Source organism: Enhydra lutris, unplaced genomic scaffold (genome assembly GCF_002288905.1).
Source record: "Enhydra lutris kenyoni isolate GAN:26980312 unplaced genomic scaffold, ASM228890v2 scaffoldscaffold62, whole genome shotgun sequence".
Lineage (NCBI taxonomy): Eukaryota > Metazoa > Chordata > Mammalia > Carnivora > Mustelidae > Enhydra > Enhydra lutris.
The window spans coordinates 9,791,910-9,816,880 of record NW_019154146.1 but is presented as its reverse complement, the minus strand read 5'-3'; the positions used below and the strand labels follow the sequence as shown (position 1 = coordinate 9,816,880).

Sequence of the window (24,971 nt, the reverse complement as noted above, 5' to 3'; positions counted from 1 at the left end):
TAGGCATATGGTGCTGCTGAAGGAGCAGTATGGGAAGCAAGTGGTCGTGAACCTGCTGGGGAGCAGAGGCGGAGAGGAGGTGCTCAACAGAGCCTTCAAGGTAAACACCGCCGCGCTGCTTCTCGGGCCCTGCGGGGCGGGTGGCGGTGGGTGAGGGGCAGAACGACCCCGGCGCAGAGGCACGCTTCCCTGCAGGACTGGGAAGGGCACTGCTGTCACCACGCCTGGGGGGCTCTTTCCCACCAGCTCTGTTGCATGAGGTGATTTGGGCTCCTGAGATACAAAATTTAATTTTTGTGAGCTGACAGAGAATGTGCTCCAACACAGCATCCCCCACCTCCAGGGCTCCCTCTGGGGCTTGCAGGGCTCAGGAGAGCCAGGCCCCCTCCCTGGTTGTCTTGAGGACACACACACACACGGGCTTCGCCCCGCGGTCCCTGACCGTTCAGGGAGCCTGAGCTCCCTTCCTTCCATGGTCTGGCTCTGCCTCCTGGCGCGTTCACCGAAACACCTGCAGCGCCCTTGGCCGGGCGCCGTCCCTCAAGCTCCTGCTTGGTTTAAAGCAGGAACCTTAATGAGATTTCCTCCCGCTGACGTCAGCCAGCAAATCTTCATCCCTGTCTGGGCTGCCCTAGGGAGCAGCTCCCTGTGCCCAGCTCCCCGTGGGCTCCCTGTGGCCTCTCTGGGCACTTTGAGGGGTTGGGGGTGTGCAGAGGCGGGGGGCCAGACAGGGAAGGAGCCGGCTGAGGGGACAGCTCCGCCCACCTCACCAGGGCCTCTCCCTGTTCCCAGAGCTCCTGAGGGTCTCAGCTAGATGCAAGGCTCCAGAAGGAGCTATGGGCGATGTCCAAGTTCCTTTCCCAGGGGCCCGTGTCCCCCGCTTAACGGAGAGGAGCCCTCTGGTTGTTCCACGGTCCAGGAAGCCCCTTCGGGGGAGAGTGCAGTCGGACCTCGGCTCTCGGGAAGCAGTGCTTGCTGCCTCCCTGACTGCTGACCTCCAGCCGGCGGGAGCTGAGCCCACCGGGTGCCCCTTCCGCTCTGCGCAGAGAGGCCATGTGCGCAGAGCTGACTCCCTGGTGGCCAAGTTAGTCTGGCCAGACCTGCTTTTCCTGTTGGGTTTGTTGTTGGCAGTCAGCTTGCTGTGTCTCTCCCCTCCCAACCATCTGGGCAGCAACGCTGATGGCTTATATTAAGGGAAAAGAAGGAAAGAACAGAACCTCTTTTCCCTTTATGTCTTGAGTGCTGGAGAGGGCATGTCCTCAGCCCCGTCAGCCAGCAGCGGTGCACCCTGTGGACAGGCTCTTTGTCACGAGGGGGCCAGGAAGCGGCAGGGGTCCTGTGGCCCAGGGGGAGGAGGGCAGGCTGCTGGGCAGGGAGGCGGCGGATGCCGCCTAGAGGAGACCCGCTGGTGTCACATCGAGCGGCAGCTCCCTCGGCCCTGAGCTCCGTGCCCCGGACCTCAGTCACAGCCCGACAAGGTGCTCCCTCCAAACTGTGTCATCATGAAGGGGCGAAGGGGATACCACTCAGCTCGGCCAGCTGCTTTTATCTGGCAAGGCTCTCCGACGGCCACCGCCAGGCACTGGCTGGTGTTCTCGCTCCCAGTGGCGGGCACTTTGAGTTGCAGGGACCAGAGGGCCCAACGCTCTTCCAGTTTTTCAAGTTCACGGACTCTCTGGACAAGTCGAACCTGAAGCTATGCAGGAGGATCAGGGTGGGATGGACCTGAGGCTGGGTGTCCTGGAGAGGCCGCTGGCCCAGTTTCTACCCCAGGGCTCCTGAGAGCGCTCTGGAGTGCCCCAGAGGTTCCTTGTGTTGGGGGGAGGCCTCCGTCAGGAGCCCCAAGCTGCCTGGAGCCCCTGCTACCCCCATCTCTGGCCTTGCATCCACCCCAGTCCTGCACCAGCCTGGGCCTGCTGGCCCTGACCCCTCGTCACCCCTTCCTGCCATCTCACTGGGCCGTGTGTCCGGCACCTCCCCTCATGGGGACCCAGAGGACCCTGGTGGGAGGATGGGGCACCAAGGAGCACACCCACCTGAGGCTGACGCTTGCCTGGGTGGCACTGGTTACCTGGCAACGGGGAGCTGGATTATGAGCCCCCACCCTGTGGGCTGCCCCGTCCCTGAGAGGCCCATGGCGCTTGGGGGTCTGCAGAACCGTGTGGTCCTTCCCTCCTTGGCGCCCTCCCAGGAGCCCCGCGTGGCCGGGGGGGTGATGTCAGTTCAGAGCTGCGAGCCGGGGAGGCACGGCTGCCAAGGCTGTCTTCGGCCCGGGCTGGCCCCCTGCCCTGCTGCGGGCAGGATGCTCTTTGCAGTGCTGCGCTCCGAGGCTCTGTCCTTCCATTTCAGGGTCGGGGCGCATGAATAGCTCGGTCCCCCACGTGCCTTCAAGCCGGAGCGTGGGCCCTAGCCGGCGCGGTTAGCCTCCCCCTCCGACTCCGGCCACCAGAGGTTTGCAGTCCCTGCGTCCCGGCCCTCGCTCCCTGGCCACCCTCTCCCTCTCCACTTTCAGAAGTTGCTCTGGGCCTCTTGCCACGCCAGCGACACGCCTATGATCAACTTCGACTTCCACCAGTTTGCCAAAGGTGGGAAGCTAGAGAAACTGGAGAACTTGTTGAGGCCGCAGTTGAAGCTGCACTGGGATGACTTTGACGTGTTCGCCAAGGGCGAGAATGTAAGTCCACGGTGAGTCTCCCTCCGCCCGCCTCCTCCCCCGCCCACCGGCTGTGCAGCGGCACTTGCGGTCTCCGGGGCCACAGGGTCAGGCATGGGGGGGATCCCGGCTTCCAGTGCCTTCTTCCCCTTCCTGCCTTCAGACCATGCTCGTGAATTTGGTGACTGGATGGCCAAGTGTGGTTTTCTGGCAAAATAAATGATAAATAAAGGGACCAGGTGAAACCGTGGAGCTCTGGGGACCACAGAACTTACTGTCCGAACTGGTGAAAGCCCACGAGAGCGAGGAGGGACCGCTAGTGGCCAGCCCCGTGGCGCAGGGAGCCTGGGGTTGGGATTTTCCTGCTCAGCGCTGAGCAGAGAAAGGAACCCGCTTCGCTCAAATCACAATGCAGTCGATCCTTGTTCTTCAGATTCTATGTTTGCAAACCGGCCCATCGCTAACACTGATTTGTCACCCCAAATCAACACTCACGGCCCTTTCAGGGTCATGGACAGACGTGCTCTGAACTGTGAGAAATTTGAGTCCCTGAGTGCACCCTGTTCCCAGCCGAGGGGGAGCAAAGCAACGCTCTGCCTTTTGGTTTCGACTCTCCTACGATCAAGTGTCCTTTTTGTGGTCTGTGTGGTGCCCCGGGGTCATATCTTTGTGCATTTTATTGGTCATTTCACTGTTTAAAATGCCCCCTCCCTCCCAGTGTAGTGCCAAGAGCTGGCCGGTGTTCCCAAGCACGAGGCGGCTGTGCTGTGTCCGACGGGGACGGAGAAGCTTGGCGCAGCTCTCAGAGCGCAGCTGGCTCGGAGTCAGCGTTAAGCAGCGATGTGTGTTAAAGTGCCTTTAAACAGAAACACCCATAAAACAGGGTTATGTGTTGTGCAGTTGGGGAAAATGTGAGAGAGCAGAGGCTTGCAGGAACCCGACCCTCGGTTTCCCCTGGGAGCAGTAGTTCAGCGTGTGCTAATCTGCTAATGGTTCAGTTCGCTAATTTTTTCCTTTTTTAAGATTTATTTATTTATTTGCGACATAGAGCAGGGAGGGAGGGGCAGAAGGAGAGGATCTCACGCGGGATCCCTGCTGAGCAGGGAGCCCAGCGCGGGGTTCAGTCTCACGACCCTGAGGTCATGGCCTCATGACCTCAGCCGAAACCAAGATGCTTCACCGACTGAGCCACCCAGGTGCCCCTCAACTCGCTGATTGGTCGTGGCCCCTGTGTAGACATAACTATGGCGAACAATGAGAATCGGCATGTTTTATAACGACCCGGGTGTGCGTGCCGCTCCAGCCGTGCTGGGGTCCCTCAGGGTGTGCGCTGGGGATCCTGGCCGGCTACCAGAGTAGGCAAGGGTCGGCCCCAGTTTTCCCGGAGGCCTGCAGTCAAACGTAGGCCATCGTGCTGTGGGCTTTGTTCCTTCAACAGCTTGTAACCATTTGCATTTCTCGTCCCCCTAAGTTTTCAGAAAGGCACTTTGCGGATGAACTGTCTTGACTGCCTGGACCGAACCAACACGGTGCAGAGCTTCATAGCACTCGAGGTCTGTCCCTGCCATGCGAGGGCCCTTGGGCCACCTGGGTCATGTCCCATGCCTCCATCGGCAAGATGAGGGGACATCACTGGGCTAGCTTCCTAACGGGGGGAGCGTGGGGCAGAGATGTGCCAGGTGTCTAAGAGCAAGGTCTGCCTGGGCGGCTGGCTTGCCCATACCACTCGATGCCTTTGCCTTATTTGTATGCACACTATGTGGAATGCACTCCGGACATGGTCGCCCAGAGGAGCCTGGTGCCACCTTGAGAAACAGCGGTTCTGTGTAGTGATTGCTGTGAATATCCAGCTGGGCGAGGACAGTGTGAGGCGGGCTCAGATGCGGCGGGATTTGATGCCCAGGAGGGAGACCTGAGTCTGCCTGACGGCCCGCCGGCCCAGTGCCTGGCTGACCTCTCCTGGCTCACGGCTAGGGGGAGGGAGTGGGGTTTCTGCCGGCTGCCAGGCTGTCCCTGATTGCTCTCATCCCTCTGGTGGTTGGGGCTGGGCATGGGGGAGGAGGTCAGGAGTAAGGGGCCCAGAGGAGGGCTGCCAGCATGGTGAAGACCAGGTTGCCTCAGGTTGGGTGAGTGGTGGTTGGAAGCCCCACTCTTTGCTGCCAGGATCCCCCGTTCCCTGGAGGAGCACAGGGTGATCCACGGTCTGCCAAACAAGGGATTCACAGGGATGATGCCTGGTGACACAGACCCGAAGCAGCTGTGGGTGGTGGGAGCTTCCAGGTGGGAAGATGGTGACATCTGTCCCTTCCTTGTCATCCAGGTCCTTCATCTGCAGCTCGAGAGCCTGGGTCTGAACTCAAAGCCCATCGCAGACCGCTTTGTGGAGTCCTTCAAAGCCATGTGGTCTCTGAACGGGCACAGCCTTAGCAAGATGTTCACGGGCAGCAGGGCCCTGGAAGGGAAGGCCAAGGTAGGGGGAGACCGCAGGGAGAGAGGGAGGGCCTGCATGGATCCCTCTCATGGCCTCTGGTCTGGCCCGTGGCAGGTGGGGAAGCTGAAGGATGGGGCTCGGTCCGTGTCTCGCACTATCCAGTCCAACTTCTTTGATGGGCTGAAGCAGGAGGCCATTGAGCTGCTGCTGGTCGGGGATGTCTGCACCGAGGAGTCAGCAGACAAGGGAAGGACGCTCCTGGACAACACGGCCCTGCTGGGTAAGGGAGCTCCCGTTCCATGTGCATGGACGTTTCTAGCTGCCCGGCCACCCAGAGGGAGTGTTGGGGGTGGGGGTGTGCCAGCCAGCCCTTCCCTCTCCTCCTCACATAACCCCAAACAGACACTCCCCTGAGCGGGGCGTCCGTGCTCTGCCCTCTGGCCCGTGACTTCAGCTGGACCACGTGCCCTGAGCAGCCGACAGGTGTGGTTTGTGTTCTTTTATGAGACGACCAGTCGTGTGCAGCCACAAGAGGAGGCTCAGGAAAAAAACAGTTTATTCTTCAGATGGCAGGACATACAGGAGCGCCTGGGTGGCTCAGTCAGTTAAGTGTCTGTATCTTGACCTTGGGTCAGGTCATGATCTCAGGGTCATGAGATCGAGCCCCGCATCTGGCATCAGGCTCCATGCTCAGCCTATGGAGCCTGCTTAAGATTCTCTCTCTCCCTCCATCCCTCCCACTCTCACTCGTGCTGTCTCTCTCTCTCAAGAAAAAAAAAATGTACAGACCAAAGGTGAAAGGATGGAAAAAGAAGTTTTATGCAAATGAAAATAAAAAGAAAGCTGGTGTAGCTATACTCCCAGCAGACAAAAAGAGACTTTAAAACAAAGAATAAAAAGAGACAAAGAAGGGCATTACATAATGATAAAGGGGTCCATTAAACAAGATGACATAACGTATATAAATATATATGCATCCAACGTACGAGCACTAAGATATTTAAATATTAACAGGGCTAACGGGAGAAATTTACAGCAATACAATAGTCAGGGACTTTAATATCCCACTTACATCAATGGATATCGTCCAGACAGAAAACGAATAAGGAGATACATTGGCCTTAAGCAACACATTAGACCAGATGGGCTTAACAGACATAAGCAGAACATTCCACCCAAAAGCCAGCAGAATACACATTCTTCTTAAGTAAGTGCACATGGAACATTGTTCCGGATAGGTCATATGTTAGACCACGAAACAAGTCCTAATAAATTTAAGATGGAAATCCTATCATGCATTTTCTCTGAGTGCAGTGGGATGAAACTAGAAATTATAAGAAAACTGGAAAAAACAAAAACGTAGAGGTTAAACAATTGCTACCAAACAACGAACAATGGGTCATCAGAGAAACAAGGGAGCAATTTTTTAAAAGTACCTAGAGACGAACAAAAACAAATAAAATAGGCCATAATCTTTAGGACGCAGCAAAAGTACTTCAGTGGGGAAAGGGCCTAGCAACCCAGGCCTGTCTCAAGAAACCGGAGAGAGCTCAATCTAACTGTACAACTGAAGGAACTACAAAAAGAAGAATAAATGAAGCCCAAAGTCAGGAGAAGGAAAGAAGTAATAAAGATCAGAGTGGAAAATAAAGATTTAAAAACAGCAGAAAAGATCTACAAGTTGGTTCTTTGAAAAAAATAAAACAATAAAACTTTAGCTAGCCTAACCAAGAAAAGGGAGACGTCGCTAATCAGAAATGAAAAAGGAGAAATTACAGCAGACGCCACAGAAATACAAAGGCTCATAGGAGACTACTACATGTAATTCAGACAGCCTACAAGAGTTATGTAAATACCATTCTTCCAAGACTGGATCATGAAGAAATACAAAATCTGGATAGACCGATTATTAGGAGATTGAATCAGAAACCAAAAACCTCCCAAGCCCGGCACCTGGCTTTCTCAGTTAGTAGAACACAGAACTCTTTGATCTCTCAGGGTCGTGAATTTGAGCCCCCTGTTGGGCAAAGAGATTTTTAAAAAATAAAATAGAGTGGTTACAAATTAAAACCAAAACCAATACACGTAAGTCCCATGCCCTGAAAGCATCACTGGTGAATTCTGCCAAACATTCAAAGATTAAATACTTGTCCTCCTCCACTCTTCCAAAAAATTCAAAAGGAGGGACTACTTCCAAATTCATTTTATGAGACCATCACTACCCTGATATCAAAACCAGACAAGGATGCCACGCATCCACACTAAAAATTGCAAGCCGGTGTCGTTGATGAACACTGACACAAAAATCTACAGTAAAATATTAGCAAACCAAATTCAACAACACATCAAAAGGATCAGTTACAACAATCAGGAGGGATTTATTCCAGTGATGCAGGGATGGTTCGACATCCACAAATCAATCAACTCATATACCACATTAACAAAATGAAAAATAAAAATCCTGCTGATCAGGGGGTCTGGGTGGCTCAGTCAATTAAGTGTCTGCCTTTGGCTTGGGTCATGATCTCAGGGTCCTGGGATCGACCCTCCAAGTCAGGCTGCCTGCTCAGTGGGGAGTCTGCTGCTCACTTTTTCTCTGCCCCACCCCCCCCACACGTATGCTCTCACGCTCTATCGTTCAAATCTTTTTAAAAAATCCTGTTGAAAATAAATAAAAATTAAAAATCCTGTTGGTCATCTCAATAGATGTAGAAAAAGCACTTGACAAAATTCAACTGATAAAAATTCTCAACCGAGTGGGTAGAGGGAATTTGCCTAAACATAATGATGGTGGTTGTCTATGACAGGCCTACAGCCAACATTACACTCAGTGGTGAAAAGCTGGAAGCTTTTCTTCTGAGATCAGGAGCAAGACAAGGATGCCTAGTCTGGCCACTTTTATTCAGTGTATATTAAAAGTCCAGCCCACAGCAATTAGGCAAGAAAAAGAAAAATTTTCTTTTTCTAATTCCAATTAAAAAGAAAGAATTAGAAGTTAGAATTAGAATAAAACTGTCATTATTTGCAAATGACATACTATATATAGACAACCCAAAAGACCACCCCAAAACTGTTAGAACTAATAAATGAGTGAAGTAGCAGGATACAAAATCAAAATACAGAAATCTGTGGTGTTTCTATACATTAATAACAAATTATCAGACTGAAAAATTAAGAAAGCAATTCCATTTACAATTGTATCAAAAAGAATACCATACCTTGGAATAAATTTAACCAAGGAGGTAGAAGATCTGTACTCTGGAAACTGTAAGACACTGATGAACAAAACTGAGAAAGAGACAAATAAATGGAAAGCCTTCCTGTGTTCCTGGATTGGAAGAATTAATATTGTTGAAATGTGCATACCACCAAAATAATGTACAAATTCAGGGTAATCCCTATCAAAATTCCAGTGGCATTTTTCACAGAACTAAAACAAATAATGTTAAAATCTGTACAGAATCACAAAGGCCCTGAATAGCCAGGGCAATCTTGAGTAAAAAGAACAAAGCTGGAGGTATCCAGCTCCCTGATTTCAAACTAAACTATAAAGTTATATTAAAACCATATAATATTCAGGTAAAAACACAGGACAATGGAACAAAATTGAGAGCCCATATTTAAACCCATGCTTGTATGGACAGGAAATTTATGACAAAGCAGCCAAGAACATAAAATGGAGGAAAGACTGTCCCTTCAATAAATGATGTTGGGAAAACTAGACAGTGGTGCACAAAAGCCAAATCAAAATGGATTAAAGACTTGAATGTAAGACTTGAAACCATAAAATTTCTAGAAGAAAACGCAAGTGGTGAGCTCCCCAGCCTTGCTCTAAGCAATGTTTTTTTGGATCTGTCTCTAAAAGGAAGGAAACAAAAGCACACATAAACAGATGGGGTTACATCAAATAGTAAAGCTTCTGCGTGGCAGAAGAGGTCATCAGAACAAAAAAGCCAGGGGCGCTTGAGTGGCTCATTCGGATAAGCATCTGACTCTTGGTTTCAGCTCAGGTCGAGATCTCAGGGTTGTGAGATCAAGGCCCGTGTCAGGCTCCATGCTGGGTGTGGAGCCTGCTTAGGTTCTCTCTCCTCCTCTCTCTCTCCACCTCCCTAAAAAAAAAAAAAAAAAAAAAAAAAAAAAGGGAAAGGCAGCCTACTGAATGGGAGAAGATTTTTGCAAAGCCTAATTGGATAAGGGGTGAATATCAAAATATGTGAAGAACTCCTACAACTCAACAGCAACAAAAAATCAGGCAACCTGATTTAAAAAAAAAGGGGGGGCCCGAGGATCTGAGTAGACCTATTTACAAAGAAAACATATGGGTGGTGAAGTGGCCCATGAGAAGATGTTTAGCATCATTAGTAATAGGGGATGCAAATCAGAAGGAAATAAGGTCTAACCTCACCCCAGTCGGAAAGACGACAAGCACCGGAGAAGGCTATGAAGATAAGGGAGTCGCTGTGCACTGTTTGTGGGGAAATAAATTGGCACAGTCACTCTGGAAAGCAGTACGGAGATTCTTCAGAAAGTTAAGAATAGAACTACCATATGATCCAGCTCTCCCACTTGTGCGGAGTTATCCGAAGAATGGGAAAACATTGATTCAAAAAGATATGCACGCCCTTCTGTTTGTAGCGGTGTGCCATGGTGCAGCTGAATTCCCATCAGTAGATGGATAAAGAAGGTGTGTGTGTGCGTGTGCATGTGCACACACACACACACTACACACACACACGCACACTACCTGGCCATGAAAAGGAATGAAATCCCGCCATTTGCAACAACCTGGATGGACCTTGAAGGTAGTAGCTAAGTGAAGTAAGTCAGGTGGGCAAAGACAGTTCCACTCCTGTGGAATCCAAAACAAAACAAAAGCAAACTTACAGATACAAACAGATCCGTTGTTACCGGGGAGGTGGGGGGGGGGTGGGCAGCTGGGTGAAGGGGGTCAAATACCTGGTGATAGATGGTAACTAGACTTCTGGGGGTGATCCTTCCGTAGTGCAGACAGATGGAGAGTTGTAATGGTTTCTACCCGAGACATACAGTGTTATATACCAGTTTTACCTGTTTAAAAAATCTATTAGACTTGCAGGTCCTAGGCATGGGGAGCGTGCCACAGGGGGGCTTATTAGGGTTTTCTTTATTGTGGTTTTTGCGGGAAAGAGAGGACAGAGTAAACAGTTCAGGCTTGGCCAGTTTGAATAATTCTGGTAGGCTTTGGGTGAGAGGCGTGGACATCCCCCTGGTCCTGGCATGACTGAGGCAGAGGAATATACAAAATACGTATACAGTAGCAGCTATCGCTGTAGCTCCTGGGGCCCCGGGCTTTAGGCCCTGAGTGTGAGCCCACTCTTACACGTTCTTGTGTATTTCCAAACCGAAAGAAGGGGGGAAGTCGAGAAGATGCTGCAGGAGACCCTGTACTGTTGTACGTGTCAGTTTCTTGGAGTGCTGGCTCGGACTGAAACCCTTTCTCAGCTCCGGTGGGTTCTGGGTCCCATCACCAGTCATCATTCATCCCAGGAAGTCACCTGTGAGAGTTGCCTCCTTTTGTTAAGCCCTCAGGACCCTGTAGAGCTGAAAGAGGGAGAAGAAATGCTTGTCTCCGGGGATCAGGACGCCTCCTGCTCTCAGGGGCCAAGACTGTCGTGCTTCTGTCAACAGCTAAAGGTTTCTTCTTGTTCCTTGAAATACAGTTGAAATATGACATTGTATGACTCTCATGGGCACAACATAATGATTTAATATGTGTGTATGTTGTGAAATGATCACAGCAAGTCTAGTTAATATCTATGCACACATAGTTACGAAAAAGTTTTTTTTTTTTGTAAGACCATTTCAGAGCGACTCTCTTAGCAACTTTGAAATATGCAACACAGGATCATAAAAGTCTGGTGTCGCTGCTTTACGTTCATCCCAGGACTTACTGATGGTATAACTGTACCTTTTGACTCCCTTCACCTTTTCCTCCCCCAACCCCGTCACCCCCCAGTCTGTTCTCTGTATCTGTAAGTTCATGGTTTTGGGGGGGTTTTGGTTTTTGTCTTCCACCTGTGAATGAGCTGGGCAGGTGTCTTTGAGGGAATTTTAATGGCACTTTATCCCCTAGACCCTATAAATGCTATAGAGCTCTCAGTGGAGAAGAAGAGGGGAACCCAGCATTTTTCCTTATAAGAATATGTAAGCTTTAAGGGATTTTTGAAAAATGAATCTGCCCGTGCTCACCGTGGTTTCACAGCCGCTTTGCTGCTCTCATTCTTCCACGGGGTCTGACTCTCACTTGGCTTCCAGTAGCCATGGTGGTTATTTGTGTCGACCCGCAGACAAGGCCAGCTTGGTCAAAGCTGCGGGAGGGTCTGTGTAGCACAGCGCGTTGTTGAGTAGACAGGTAAGCGTGACTTCTATTCGAGGTAAGTCACCAGTGTAAAAAGTGGACTGTATTTTGGATATCCACAGCATGGACCTGGTTCAGAGCAATGATTTTTTAAAGGCTTGAGTCCAATATAAAGCCAATGAAACATCTCCTGAGGGATGGAGGATGGAGAAAGGCAAAGATAGGGTAGGCTGTTTAAAGTTTTAGATAAAGATGTTTAAATTGTGGTAGGTTGCAGTGTCCCTTTGCTGATGTCCCCCAGATAGTGGAGGAAATGCCATGGCAGAGACTCCCTGTGGGGTCTGGTCAGCTAACGCGTGTGGAGGAGGAACGTCTGTCTGGTCCTGTGTTTTCAGGACTTTGTCGCAAAAATGCCCCAGGGAAGTGTACTGGTTATGGTGGCTTTAGCCTCTTTTTTTTTTTTTTTTTTTTTTTTTTTAAGATTTTACTTATTCATTTGAGAAAGAGAGAGAGCACAAGCAGGGGGAGGCACAGAGGGAGAAGCAGGCTCCCCACTGAGCAAAGAGCCTGATACGGGGCTCGATCCCAGGACCCTGGGATAATGACCCAAGCCGAAGGCAGAGGCTTAACCGACTGAGCACCCCAGGGGCTTCTGGCTTTAGCCCCTTCCCAGCTTCTTGCAGAACACCCCTGACCCCGTCTGTAGCATCCCAGCCCCCTCTCCGACAGGGAGCGCCCTCCGTGGTTTTGCACGTAGCAGTGCAGCACGGACACGCGGGCCATCTCCTGCCTCCTCGCAGTGACGCCCAGGATCCTGAGAGCCATGGCAGAGCGCCAGTCAGAATTCACGACTTTCAAGCGGATCCGCATTGCCACGGGGACCTGGAACGTGAACGGAGGCAAGCAGTTCCGGAGCAACCTCCTGGGCACGGCCGAGCTGGCCGACTGGCTGCTTGACTCCCCCAGGCTCGCCAGCCTCACAGGCTCCCAGGGTGAGCACAGCGGCCTTGACCGTCCCATGAAGAGTCCGGGGGGCCCTTGGCTTGACCTTTCCCTGCAGCCCGTGACTCCCGCGATTTGTAGTGGGTGTTCTCACCCAGAACGTTCAGGAAGGTCTCGGGGCTTCCAGAACACATCTGGAAAATCGTGGGACACTTTGTCTCTTCCGAACGTGTGGCAGGGTGGTCGGGGTGGGGAGTCTCCTGGAAGGTAACACGGAATGGCCTCAGAACAAGGGTTTGAAGCAGGAATGCTCTTCTGCGGGCAGCATGTCTGTGGGGCCGCTGTTTCCAGCTCCCTTGGATCCTGCAAGAGAGCCCTGATCCGCCTCTTGGCTGTACCCGTTCTCAGCAGCGGCTCCGAGCCTTGCCCAGAGCCCATCCCTCACTGTCCCGGGCAGTCCGTACCCCCACTTCTGCTGCCTTGTGGCACATGGTGGCTTGAGTCCACGGCCCAGGGTTCCTGGGGTTCCTGTGGTGGCAGCGACCATTCATGGTGTCCCCAGGGCAAGCCCTATATGTGCAGAGAACGTGAGAGCAGCCCCAGTTGAAGGAGCTTCCCTCCCCTTTTGCGGGTCTCCCTTTTTGCCATGCTGGGAGTCATGGCCTGGCTTGAGGGCTCAGGGCCTGAGTGGCAGAAGGTGGGGAGGCACTGGAGAGATGTGGCCAGTGGCTGGGGGGGGGATTCTATTAACCCCTCCGCTTCCCTGTTAAAGGGGACATGGAGAGGAGGGGTGCGCAACGCCTCAGCTTGCTGTGCTCCCCATAAAACACATTTCCACAGCAGACCTCCGCGGTCCCCAGCTGGACAGGGTTTCCCCTCCTCCAACCACCAGGAATGGCAGTCCCCATGGGCCAGGACCCCCTCAGTCCACCATGAACCACGCAAGGCCCGGCCTCACACCGTGCAGAGTATGGAGGGACACAGGCAAGCGTGGCACCTGCCTTTGGGTCCGATGCCTATGTTGGTGGCTGGGAAGGAAGAGAGACCCGCAGGGTGGGGTGGGGACTTCACACATGTCCTCTGGTGGATACTTCATGATGTCCTTGGGAGATGGCAGCTCCTGTCCCTTCTGAAGACAAAGGAATAGGTTTAGAGAGGTCACTGATGTGCCCCAGGATGGAGACCGGGAAAGGCGGTGGGCACCAGGGATGTGAGGGAAGGTGGGGATCAGCACGGAGCTTCACGGAGCCTTCTGGACAAGTGCACCCAGGCAGCGGCACACCCGGGCTCAAATGGGGCACATGGGACACCCCACGAGTCCACAAACGCAGGCCTTGTGCTGTCTGATTTCCCTCAACTCCCGCCTTTCCCCCAGATGAGGACAGCCCGGCTGACATATTTGCCGTGGGGTTTGAAGAGATGGTGGAACTGAGCGCAGGGAATATCGTCAATGCCAGGTGAGCAGGCACGGGGGTGCAGGGTCACACCCGCAAACTCACCCGAGGTTTCCCGAGCCAGGTGCCAGGCCGGGAGTGGGACACTGGGTCCATCCTGCTTCTGCCTCTACTGCCCTGTGGCCCTCGGTGTGTGGATTCTCCTGATCACACTCCTGCCCCGCCCACACACACTCAGATGTGCAGCTCCCGTTCCTCTTTCTTCACAAATTAAGGAAATCCAAGGAAGGGCAGGTTACAGCTGTAGGTGCTTGGCGGTGTGCGGAGGCTGAGTCACGCTGTGAGCTGGCGGGTGCACACCTGGAGGGCGTGGCTGACGGCCGGGCTGGGGGGTGGGTGTTGACTCACCTTTCCTGGGGAAGGTGAGAAGCGGAAGTGCAGGGAGAAGGTGCATCTCTTCTCAACACCAGACACAAAGGAAAGGAAACCGCTGCATTGACGTTTTGTATAGGGTCAACTGGACTTTTTCTTTCTTGTTTAATCTCAAGAAACTTTCTGAACAAATAACACCTGATCTCAGCAGCTCTTAGGAGCAAGGTGCTGTGATGGGTTTTAGTGGCAGGGTGGGGTGTGGTATGAGCAATGATGTGTACAACACAGCCAGAAATACGTGGACAGCCCGCTGCGGAGATGAAAGCATGGCACTAACACGGGAGAGGGGACAGCGTGACAGCAGTCCTATGAAAAGAATAGGAGTTGAAGGAGTGTGTCAGTGGGAGAGCCCATCTCCAGCAGAACGTGAGCGTCATTTCTTTCTCGTCTTTTCCAGTACCACCAACAGGAAGATGTGGGGTGAGCAGCTCCAGAAAGCCATCTCACGCTCTCATAGGTACATTCTCTTGACTTCGGCACAGCTGGTGGGCGTCTGTCTGTATATCTTTGTACGTCCATACCATGTCCCATTCATCAGGTAAGAACATTCGATTTATGAACATCTGGGGGACTCGGGGTTGTTTGTCCTGGTGTTTTGTTCAGACTTCCTCTCCCTCCTCCCCTCCTGCAACAGGAATCAGGACTCGCCATTATTCTAGATAAATGTAGCAGCCCCCCGAGGAAAAAGCAGGCTGAATAGAATATTGTCTGGAGATTAAAATGCCACAGTGGGAACCTTGCGGGCCAGGAAGCTGAACTCTTTCAGAAGGAGTGATTGTTATCCTCCCAGGCTCAGTTTTGTGCAAGGAAAGGGATTCCTTGTTGAAGTTTTAGGCAGGAAACCTCTGACCAAGAGCTGAGTAACTCGGTGGGAAATGCCAATGCTTTTGTCTCTTTTTAAAAGCGTTCTAAATAAGACGTGTGGGCAGAACGCCTCGACCGCTGTCACCCCACTGTAACGCCGCTCAAGTGGCTGCTGTGTGTGTGTGTGTCAGAAAGGGAGCCCTCAGCAAATGGGTGCTCTCTTAGGAAAGAGTGTGCGCGCGTGTATGCGTGTGTGTATGTGTGTGTGTGTACAGGTGTCTGTGTGCATGCGTGTTTTAAGGTTTGGGAAGAATTCACCTTTTCCTTCAATGACTCATAACCTCCTACTGCTACCTTCTCACTCATGTCCATAGAGTTTCCTCCCATGCCCAGCTAAACTCACTGCCCATGCCAGGCTAGACCTTGCCCCTCCTGGTTAAACACCTCTGAATATTTAGAGGACCAGAGGCATGCCAGGGGTCGTGCTGGGAGAACGGGACTATGCTCCCCGTTCACAGTCCTCATCTATGACTTTGGGAAATTCCTTAAGTCCTTGTCCCCCCAACTGTTTGTTCCGGCATTTGGGCGGTGTCCAAAGTGCATGAGTGGAAGTCGGCAAAGGTCAGGGTCAGGGTAAAGGTTAGAGTTGAACCGTGAGCGAGGGAGCGATGCTCGGGAGCTCCAGATTTCCCCGCAGCCGCCTGGGACCCAGCCTCTCCTCCAGTCTTAGCTGGCTTAGCTCGTAGGCTTCTGGGCCGGTTACCCCCTCGCCTCATCTGCCCACTGATAGTCCCAGGGAGCAAGTGTCAGCCTCCGAGTGCCCGGGCTCCGTCCTGTAGACCCGTGCACTCACACATGCGCGTTGTCACCTGGTATCACATGTGAGCAGGTGTCTGCGAGGAGGCCGCCTAGGCACTAGGCAGCCCAGCACCAGTCACTAGATGTTTCCTGTTTCTTAATGCAGGAAAGCCGTGACAGGTGGGCAGGGGACGGGGCCGTCCGCCCGGCCTCAGGGGGACGGGGACTTGGGAGGACTTGGGTGCGCAAAGCAGGGCTAGGGTTGGAAGCTTCCCAGGTGCCTTTGTGAGCGCGGGGCCCTTGAGAGCTGGGATAGTGGAGAGGGTCCTCTGGGCTGCCACGGGGAGAGGAGAGAGGTCCGGAGTCGCCGGGTGGCCTGGCCGCCCAGAAGGCCATCCAACAGCCCAGCCCCCCGCTGCCACAAGCTCGTTCGCACTCTTCCTTTTTAGCTGCTAAGGAGCTGCTGCGTGTGCACCTTGTGTGTTGCAGGGATGTGGCCATCGACACAGTGAAGACAGGCATGGGGGGAAAGGCCGGGAACAAAGGGGCCGTGGGCATCCGCTTCCAGTTCCACAGCACCAGCTTCTGCTTCGTGTGCAGCCACCTGACGGCCGGGCAGTCCCAGGTGAAGGAGAGGAACGAAGACTACAGGGAGATCACCCAGAAGCTGAGTTTCCCAATGGTGAGAGCACACGGCGGCCGGGGATGTGACCCGGCGCGCGCTCGCTGCCTACTTGCGGCGGCCACACACGTTTCCGGAGCTGCTGGTAGAGGGCACCCTGGGGTGGGGGCCGGGAAGCGACTCTAGGAGGGTCCCTGCCCCCCCCCACCAGAGGGCTCAGCTCCAGGGGTGGGGATGTGACCTGGGATGGGACAGTAGAGCTAAGCCCCGGGGATGTCCCTGGAGTATTCTCTATTATATGTTTCCGGAATGTCCTTATGCACCCCACATTTCTCTTGGCATTTTTGTGAGTTTTCTGGTTTTCTTGTTCACTGTCCATGCTTTGTCCAAGTTAGTGAAGAACATCTGAATCCAAACAGTAGGAGACTTGTTTTTCTTAAGAGTCATGGTCTTCAGACCTACCTACTGTTGCAGCTCAGATAAGAACGCCCGTTTTTGTGAAATCTGTGTGTTCGTGACCGAGGGGTCTGGATCCTCCCACCTGGGCGCCAGGTCGCAGACAGCCTGCGCCATGCTGCCCTCTAGCGGTGGCAGGCGCTTCCATCCCAAAGCCAGGGCATCTCTCCGTACTGGGATTGTTCCCCAGCCTGCAAGGAGACGATTGCCTGCACACCTTCAGCCTGGTGCAAACCGCCGTCTCCCTGCACTGAGCGGAGGCCAGCTCTTTCCATCACATGTTCTGCCGGTGTCTGTGACTCAGCTGGCTGGGCCCTGGAGCTCCTCCCCGTGAGGCCAGATAGACCGGTAAACCTGACGTCCTGTGTACTGGGCTACACGAGTACTCGAGGCAGAACGCCTCATTTTCACTAATAAGTGCTGTAATCTCTGCCGTGGTTTTTATTTCTTGGATTAAAGAAGAAACACGTAGAGTTGGGAAATTTACGACGTGAAGTCTTCCAGACCACAGAAGACGCGATGCATGTTTTCTCTGTGTTTTCCTTTAGTTTAAAAAAAAAAAAAAAAAAGTCCAACCTTTCTCACTTAAAGTGCTATTTTGAACTTTGGACACATGCAAAATATTCAAAGGGTTTAAAATACAGCCTTTTTTTTTTTTTTTTTCAATAGAAATACTGAGGATACCTGTATAAGTTAATACTTTACACCTGAGCTGCCCAGCAGACTAGCCACAAGCAGGGATTTAAATAAAATGAAAAGTTCCTTGGTTACACGGGCCACGTTTCCTGATGACCACTTGGTGGCTGCTTGTGGCCGCTTGAGGCTGGTGGCGCCTGTTTTGGACGGCGTGGATGGAGAACATTTCCATCACTGCGGAATGTTCTGTCGGGCAAGCAGTGCTCTACACACTTATTGATTTGGTTGTGATCATGTTAATCTTTTGTCCAGATTAGACTGGAAATGCCACATGAGGATAGTAGAAACAGATTTTGGAGTTAGGCAGATCTGAGTCCAAAGTTGCCTTTATTACACATTGGTGTAACTGCAGCAGGTTCTTTTGAACTTTTTATTTTTATCTAAAGGAGAACCAACAGTGCGTGCCTCACAGGGCTGCTGTGAGGGCAGTGTACCCCCAGAACAGAGCCCGGCACAGGTAGATGGGCGATAGAGGTGGTGTGTTGTGGCTTCTGTTGTTGGCACTGTGATTCATGGCGGGGAAGGAAGGGCGAGGGTCCCATGCTCTCCAGAGCTGTGCTGGGGACCACAGGCTCAGGGTGAGCCAGACAGGGCAGGGGGAGGGAAGAATGGGATAGAGAGTCACAGGAGGAAAATGGATAAAATCCGTGACATTTTACGAAGTTGCACATTCTGGACATTTTGATGTTTGTAAGCCTGAGCCGCATAACACTGTATGTTTGGACAACTTGCCTTTGGATGTAGACGTAAGGAAACAGGAACACAGCCTGATCTCAAAGCTGGGGCCGGCGCAGTGAAGATGGGCAGTCGTGGTTCCCCATTAGAGATGAACTTTCCCCAAACCACTTAAAAACACCGTAATTTAAAATGAAGATAGCCACGAAAAGCTCCCCAGCAGGTGTACAGGATTAAGGAGAGATGAGGTACTCTCTGCGAAGTCTTTCGTTAAGTAGCTTTTTAGGGAAAAAGACATCTTTATCATCTGCCTGGTGAGCTTTCCTCCCGCTCTCCCACCTCCTTTGCAAGATGGGCCAGAATGACTGTGATTTTCTTGAAACAGGGAAGAAACATTTTTTCTCACGATTATGTGTTTTGGTGTGGCGATTTCAACTACCGCATCGACCTCACTTATGAGGAAGTCTTCTATTTTGTCAAACGCCAAGACTGGAAGAAACTTCTGGAATTTGATCAGCTGCAACTACAGAAATCAAGTGGGAAAGTAAGTTGGACTCTTAAGTCTATAGCTGCACTCCGTTGGAGTCAGAGCTCCTGGGGGTGAGGGGCTCACGTCTGCAATGAGCACAGTGTTGTGAGGCTGCTGAACACCGGTGTGGGCAAGCCCACCCCACCCCGTGTCCAGGCCAGCCTCATAGGGCTGGCTGGCTGTCCTTACATATACTTAGCCATCAAGTGACACTCCAGTACTCTGTTTTCGTGAGATCTCTGTTTCTCATTGGCAAGCACACTAACATGTTAGAACAATACCTGATATACTTTATACACCAATTTGGGTGGATAATCCTCAGGGCCATCCTACAAATTCGGTATTGTACCCATTTTATAGACAAGAAGACTGAGGCCCAGGTCCAGTGAGCCCAAGGTCACACAGTACACAGAGCCATGATGCCGCCCACAGCTGTCAAGCTACAGAGCTCACGTTTATCCCCTACATGACCCATGTGCAGTTTCTTTTTTAAAGATTTATTGATTTATTGTAGAGAGATGGAACATGAGTGGGGGGAGGGGCAGAAGGAGGGAATCTCAAGCAGACTTCCCACCGAGTGTGGAGCCTGACACGGGGCTTGATCTCATGACCCTGAGATTATGACCTGAGCAGAAATCAGGAGTCAGATGCTCAACCGAGTGAGCCACCATGTGCTATTTTTTAGTGACGTGATAGGAAAGATTCAAGTGTGGATCTGCTCTCAGTTCCTCCAGGTCACCCTGGCCAGCCTCCGGGTGACCTAGAACATCTTCTCCAGCTAATGCTATTGCTCGTTTGGGTGCCTGTTAGCTTTGTAGCTGGTGGGGCTGAGATGACGGGAGCACAGCTGCACTCTGTTTACCTTTTGAAAATAAAGCAGCCGGTCCCGTGTCCAGAGGCGTTGAGGTCTCCCCTACAGCAAGAGTCAGACATTCTTTGCGGTTCCCTGTTCACTCCCCGCTCAGCCTGCCGCGGACATGGATTGCCGAGGGGTGGCCAGACGGAGAGGAACCACACCTTCCCTGTCTAGAGCAGGTTTTTCTTTCTTCCTTCTACCGGTGCTGTCCACACCCTCCCGCAGGTGCCCAGAGAGAAGTAGTGAGGTCTTTCCAGGGTCTTCTCACAGTGCTGGGGCTAGATCTAGAGCCAAACAGAAACAGAATTCAGTTTCAGGTCTGGGCTTCCGTTTGCGCAACTCATTGAGTTAGCGAATGTCAATGAAGGCCTTGTCCGGTCGGGCCTGGCATTGCGCTCGCTCTGACGCTGAGCAGATGGACAGCTGGGATTCTTGCCTCGCACCTTCCCCTGTCTCCTGGGCACTGACGTGGACGGTGGTACCTCGGGTACCCAAGCTGGGTGGGAGATCCCGGGGTGGTGTGTAAGTCAGCGGGATGAGCAGCCATCCTTCTCTTGCTAACGAAATAGCACACCCGTGTTCAGTTGTAAACATACTTACAACTACAAGGCAGATTCTGTCTTTTTTAGGACTAGAGCACTCCGGAACGTGCTTTTTTATTTTGGGTTTTTGCGTGCGATGTACAGAATCTAGAAGAGCTAAGGTGGTCTTGGTCTTTTCTCCCAATAGATTTTTAAAGACTTTCATGAAGGTGCCATTAATTTTGGACCCACCTACAAGTATGATGTTGGCTCGGCTGCCTACGACACAAGTGACAAGTGCCGCACCCCTGCCTGGACAGACAGGGTCCTGTGGTGGAGGAAGAGGCACTCTTTTGACAGGACAGGTGCGTGAGATGTGCGTCCGTTTGGAGGTGGTTGAGGCTGGGCGCTCGATAGTGCAGAGGGGAAGTTGGTCACATTCATTCAGCGCGGCTTTGCTGTATAAATGACAACTGTCTTGACCCAGAACTATAGGAAACTCATTCCAGTAGGGAGCCCCTAAGCTTTGGGAGTTGTGTTTTGGGGAACCCCCTGGCTCTCCCCATCCCTGCATCATGGCTGTCCCCTTCCCTCTGCCTGACACACACACCCCGCGCCATCTGCGTTCTGTTCTGGGTGGACAGCAAGGAGAGAAGCCTCGGCTCTCCGCCTCCAGCGACTGTCCCTCTTACACACGTGCAAGTCATCCCTCACATTTCATTCAACCAAACGCTGACCTGCTTCAAGCTCCAGCTCTGCGTTGAACATGAGCCAGACGCAGGAAAGGAGCGTTTTCTCTCAATCGGTTGTCAAGGATGTCTTGAATTCCTAGCGACGGCCCACCAGGAAGGGTGGTGGATTAGGGTACCGGGAGGTCAAACAGCTCTGCTTTTCGGGCAAGATGGGCACAGAGATTTCAAAGCCAGGGAATCCCGTCATTCAGATCAGTCTCTGGACGTCTGTGGACGTTGTCCAGGCATTGAGAGGCAGGCATACGGTGATGTCCTTGGCCTTGGCTTTGCCTACATACAGGGCTGTAGACTTCCTGTGTTCCTATAGCCCCTGGGACGGGAACGCCACAGCTACGTCTGCATACCCACTCGGGTTGTCCCCTGGGAAGGACGTAGCAGCACTGGATCATCTACAGACATTCTGTACCCTAGACCCCCTCTCCCCGACCCTGACCTCCCTCCCTCCCCATCCCCGCCCAAGCCAGCTCGGGTTAGAGCAAACGGGTTTGAGACAGGCGTGTCCATGCGGTAGATCCCTGGCGCAAGCTTCCTCTGTCAGCATTCTCATATGTTGATACCGTTTTGTGTTGTGTGTGGGTCTCTTGATTGGAACCTCTGCGAGCAGCTGGAGAACTCAACCTTCTAGAAAACGACGTAGATGCTGACAGCACCGTCACACATTCCTGGTCTCCTGGTGCCCTCAAGTATTACGGCCGAGCCGAGCTCCAAGCGTCTGATCACAGGTACGGTGATCAGACAGGATAGTTTTGGTAGCAGCCATGGGAAGAGCAAATCCCGTTGTCCTGGGCTGCGGAAAGCGGTGTCTGCTGTTCCCTGAAATGAACGGACACGCTGTCCCCCGCAGAATGCGTGTGTGCACACGTGTGAAAGATATCAAAGAACGAAGAAGAGGGTGACCAATAGCTGTGTCCGCACCACCAAGATTTAATCCGTGTTAGTATGGCAATTGCTCACATTATAAATGACCTCAGGGATAAAAATTGCAAAGGTGCAGCCTGTTTTGTCGTTGAAATTCCCATAAATGATGTCACTGCACAACTTGCTTTTTTTTTTTTTTTTGGGGGGGGGGTCACTTAATGTCTTTGAGACACAGTCACATTGATGTTACAGACCTCGCTCATTCCCTTGTAATTGCTGTCCAGTATTCTACTGAATATATCCATGGAATGTACCCATTCACCTGCTAGTAATTTTTTTTTCTGATTTTTTTCTAATATTTTTTTCTAATTTTTAAAAAATTTTTTCTCTAATATTTTATCATTGCAAATGCCAAAGGGTTTTAAGTGTTGGATCTGAGTTCTTTAATGCTCTGAGCTGTCGGTTTGGCCTGCCTGTCTTGCATTATGGACGGAACACAGCAGCTGGATCGGTCAGCTCGACGTGTGCTGGGACCAGCCACGGAGGGTGATTAGTCTCGTGGAGTATCTTGAAAGAGACAGAGGATGGCATCTGAGGGTGTAAATAGGAAGGATTTGCTCTTCCCATGGCTGCTACCAAAACTAGCCTGTCGTTTTCAACTTCTACAAGGAAAGAAATTAGGAGAGATTTGGTGGTGAAGAGCTGGTCAGCCAGTAGGTTGAAATCTTTAGATACTCTAAATTCTTAAGAAACCTGTTGTTACAAATACACACCTAGAAACAAACCTTGGGGAATCTCCGGTTATGGGACTTTCTACAGAGAACTTTAGGTTTGCTAGTTCAGTGAGTGTCTTTAGAAGCAACTCCTTTAACCACTATTCCCTGAAAGACCTTGTATACTAGGCCCTGTTCCTGGCACTGAGGATTGACAGAGAATAAAACAGACAAGACCACATTCCCGGGAAGTTGTCTAGTGAGGACAGACAGTAAACAAAGTGAAAGGAAAAATGGTAATGATAAGACTCAGAAAAAGGGTTGGCGTTCAAGGAAGGCCTTTCAGATAGGATAACCATGGGGGCCAGACCTGGAGGAAGAGAGAGAGTGAGCCATAGCGGTATCAGGGAGAGAGCATTCCAGGGTGAGGAGCGAGGCAGTGAACCTTCAGGGATCTAGAGAATCGAGGGGGAACGGGAAGAGTAGAGGAAGTCCTAAAAGCTGAGGAGCAGCGCAGGCCGTGTGGAAGCCTGTGGGCCCAAGAACGTGGGGTTCGGGTTTCCTCGGGCTGAGGAGTGGCCTCATCTGACGATGTGTTGACAGAGTCAGCCAAAGAGAGTGCAGTGGGTCCAAGGAAGAAGCTGCGCAGTAGGCAAGGGAAGAAACAGTGACAGCCTTGGACCAGGTGGTCATGGGTCCCCATGGCGAGACATGGTTGGGTTCTGGATAGACTTTGAAAGTGGAGTCCACAGAATTGCCTAAGGGTTGGATAGTGTGTCGCACGCATATGTGTGTGTGTGTGTGTGAGAGAGAGAGAGAGAGAGAGAGAGAGAGAGAGAGAGAGAGTGGGAGGATTTGAGGAGGCTCCCAGAGCTGGGCCTGAGCAGCCAGAAGGACGGAGTCGCCTTCGCTCAGCTGGTACGCCAGGAGCTGGTTTGAAGAGCGTCTTCAACATTTGTGGATCTTTCTGATGACAAAAGCAGAGCCCTCAGTTACTGGCCGTTAGGGGAAACATACGGGCGCAAACAAACCCTCCGTAGTTCCTCTGAGACAATGTCTATAATGGCCTGTTAGGTGTCTTCTGCATTTTCCACATGTGTTAGAAGCTTTTACACCAAAATGTTAGCCTGTGTGTGGTGTGTGCCCAGTGCCGACACCTTTTTACACACACACACACACACACACGCACTGAGACCATTAGGATTATATCTTGCAGACTTACCATGTTGCCTTACTGCATTTATTTTATTTTTTTTAAGATTTTTTTTTTTTATTTATTTGACAGAGATCACAAGTAGGCAGAGAGGCAGGCAGAGAGAGAGGAGGAAGGGAAGCAGGCTCCCTGATGCAGGGCTCGATCCCAGGACCCTGGGATCATAACCTAAGCTGAAGGCAGAGGCTTTAACCCACTGAGCCACCCAGGCGCCCCTGCATTTATATTTTTAAGTTAAACGTTTTATGTTGAGGTAATTCTAGACTGGCGGACTATTGTAAGGAATAATACGGGGAGTGCGCATACGCTTTCCCCAGGCCCCACGGTGAGGAGGTCCTGTCACTCTGTAGCAACAAAGTCACTGTCAAGATACAGAACATCTCCTTCACCACAGGGTGCCTCCTGGCGTCTTTCCACAGCCTTCTGCTCCCTAACCCCTGTCCGCCACTGCTCTTTCTCTCCCTTTCCATAATTTCATCATTCTAAGCATAAATGAGATCAAAATGAGGGGGACTGGCTTTTCCCTGCCAGCCTCATCTTCTGCAGATTCGCGCAGTTGTCCTGCTTCTCTGTAGCCCATTTGCATTCCTGCTGGGGGCGCAGCCCGCGGGCACCTGCACCTGCTTCCTCAGCCACCACGCTTCCCATCTGCACGTGCGGCTCGTGGGAAGAGGTTTTCTGCCTCTCACTTAGTGTGTATCCCAGCATCAGATTTTCCCCATCTTCTTTTTTCTTCTAGATACCCCCCCAAAAACCCCAAAACCAAAAATCTAACAACTGCAACATAAATGTGTGAGAAGCACACATTATCATTCACATCTCCTCATTTTTGCCATGTCCCTGGTTTTCAGGGTTACCGCCATACGATCTACTATTGTCTCTTCTGTTTTGTTTCCTCTTAACACTGTACTGTAAATGTCTTCAAGAAGATTACATAATCGGGGCACCCGGGTGGCTCAGATGGTTGGGCATCTGCCTTTGCCTGTGATGATCCCAGGGGCTCTGGGATCAAGTCCCGGGTTGGGCTCCTTGCTCAGCGAGGATCCTGTTTCTCCCTCTGACTGCTTCTCGCTCTGCTTGTGCTCTCTCTCTCTCTCTCTCTCTCTCTCTCAATCTGACAAATAAAAATCTTTTAAAAAAATTATGTAATCTGGGGCGCCTGGGTGGCTCAGTGGGTTAAGCCGCTGCCTTCGGCTCAGGTCATGATCTCAGGGTCCTGGGATCGAGCCCCGCATCGGGCTCTCTGCTCAGCAGGGAGCCTACTTCCTCCTCTCTCTCTGCCTGCTTCT

The 24,971-nt window shown here is 51.8% G+C and overlaps 1 protein-coding gene across 2 annotated transcripts in view; it reads left to right on the top strand.

Annotated features, from left to right (window-relative positions):
• The window catches only part of LOC111158732 (synaptojanin 2), a 95,543-nt gene that overhangs the window by 58,227 nt on the left and 12,345 nt on the right, over positions 1-24,971 (top strand). For both annotated transcript variants that reach the window (XM_022520968.1, XM_022520969.1), the window contains exons 7-18: positions 4-100; positions 2,513-2,685; positions 4,125-4,206; positions 4,974-5,123; positions 5,199-5,364; positions 12,222-12,413; positions 13,739-13,820; positions 14,587-14,727; positions 16,281-16,473; positions 18,626-18,784; positions 20,355-20,511; positions 21,503-21,620. In XM_022520968.1, coding sequence (XP_022376676.1) covers positions 4-100; positions 2,513-2,685; positions 4,125-4,206; positions 4,974-5,123; positions 5,199-5,364; positions 12,222-12,413; positions 13,739-13,820; positions 14,587-14,727; positions 16,281-16,473; positions 18,626-18,784; positions 20,355-20,511; positions 21,503-21,620 — 1,710 coding nt within the window. The remainder of the gene's footprint in view (positions 1-3; positions 101-2,512; positions 2,686-4,124; positions 4,207-4,973; positions 5,124-5,198; positions 5,365-12,221; positions 12,414-13,738; positions 13,821-14,586; positions 14,728-16,280; positions 16,474-18,625; positions 18,785-20,354; positions 20,512-21,502; positions 21,621-24,971) is intronic.